The 1,027-nt window shown below is 62.4% G+C and overlaps 1 protein-coding gene across 1 annotated transcript; it reads right to left on the bottom strand.

The window, feature by feature from the left end:
• Nucleotides 1–684: 684 nt before the first annotated feature.
• On the bottom strand, nt 685–1,027 carry SLS55_000322 (uncharacterized protein; the record flags this gene model as incomplete). The annotated part of the gene is made up of 2 exons (XM_066771834.1): nt 685–939; nt 1,022–1,027. The coding sequence occupies 2 exons, from the start codon at nt 1,025–1,027 to the stop codon at nt 685–687; spliced, it is 261 nt and encodes an 86-aa protein (XP_066637113.1).

Genomic DNA, 1,027 nt, shown 5'->3' with positions numbered 1-1,027 from the left:
TTCGCAGCCATGAGGCTCACGCGCATGTGCTTGTAGACAAGCCACCGCGCCCCCAGAATTCTCCGGCGCGCACATGTTCGGCGGCTGACTGCCCGCCGCATTCGCCACCAGCGACTAAGGCGCAGAGCCGCAAGCTAATGCGAGTGTGCTGAAGCCGAGCATGATCAGCCGGCGGGAGGAAAAAGGAAAACAAGGCACATCATACGAAGAACAAGCGAATCGCTCCCCCGGCGAGGCCGTAGATGATACGCCAATGGCCCGCGCGAGGACGACATGGCCGTCCACCTGCCATGGTCAGCAGGCAGCTTAGCACCGAGCTGAGGTCGAATCCGCCCGCTCACCGGCTTAGGCGCGCACTAGCACCCATTCTTCAGGCGGATGAAGTGCCGTCCAGCGGAGGATTTCATTTTCGTCATGGTGTTGACACCGCCCCTGCCAGCCGTACTTTCGCTGCCCGCGGGGTGGTGTGGTGCACGAATGGGGAATCTGGTACTACTGGGCCTCGTCACAGCGACCTCTCAACGGCCTCCAATCCATCAAGCGCATCCTTCCACCTCGCCCACTCGGCGTCGCCCAAAAATCACCCTGCAGCGGGACCCTGCCGCCGTCGCTGTCGCCGAAGCCTCTCAGCCGCGCGAGATGCCCTCTTTGACGCCCATGACGCCCCATTTGCCCACCATCTTCTCACCTGCAGCTACCGTGTGCTGCAGCTTCAGCAGCTCGTCCAGCGCCCCCAAACGAATCCTTCTCGAACAGGTCGAAGATGCGGACCACCATCTTGGGGAACATGGACGCCAGCCAGTCGATGGCGCCCGCGCCTTTGAGCGTCAGCACCGGCAGCAGCACCTGCCCCACCCCGGTGAAGGTGTGGAACTTGGCGTGGTCCATGTTGGGCGACGGGGCGATGGGGCCGAGGTCGTCGAGGTTGCCGTGGGGCAGCTTGATCGTGTCCGGGAAGATGGCGATATTGTTGGAGACGCCGGGATAGCGGTACCTTGCAACGAAAGAGGCTAATTAGCACAGGCAT

Source organism: Diplodia seriata (genome assembly GCF_021436955.1).
Source record: "Diplodia seriata strain FDS-637 chromosome Unknown scaffold_1, whole genome shotgun sequence".
NCBI lineage: Eukaryota > Fungi > Ascomycota > Dothideomycetes > Botryosphaeriales > Botryosphaeriaceae > Diplodia > Diplodia seriata.
This window is presented reverse-complemented; position numbering and strand designations above follow the sequence as displayed.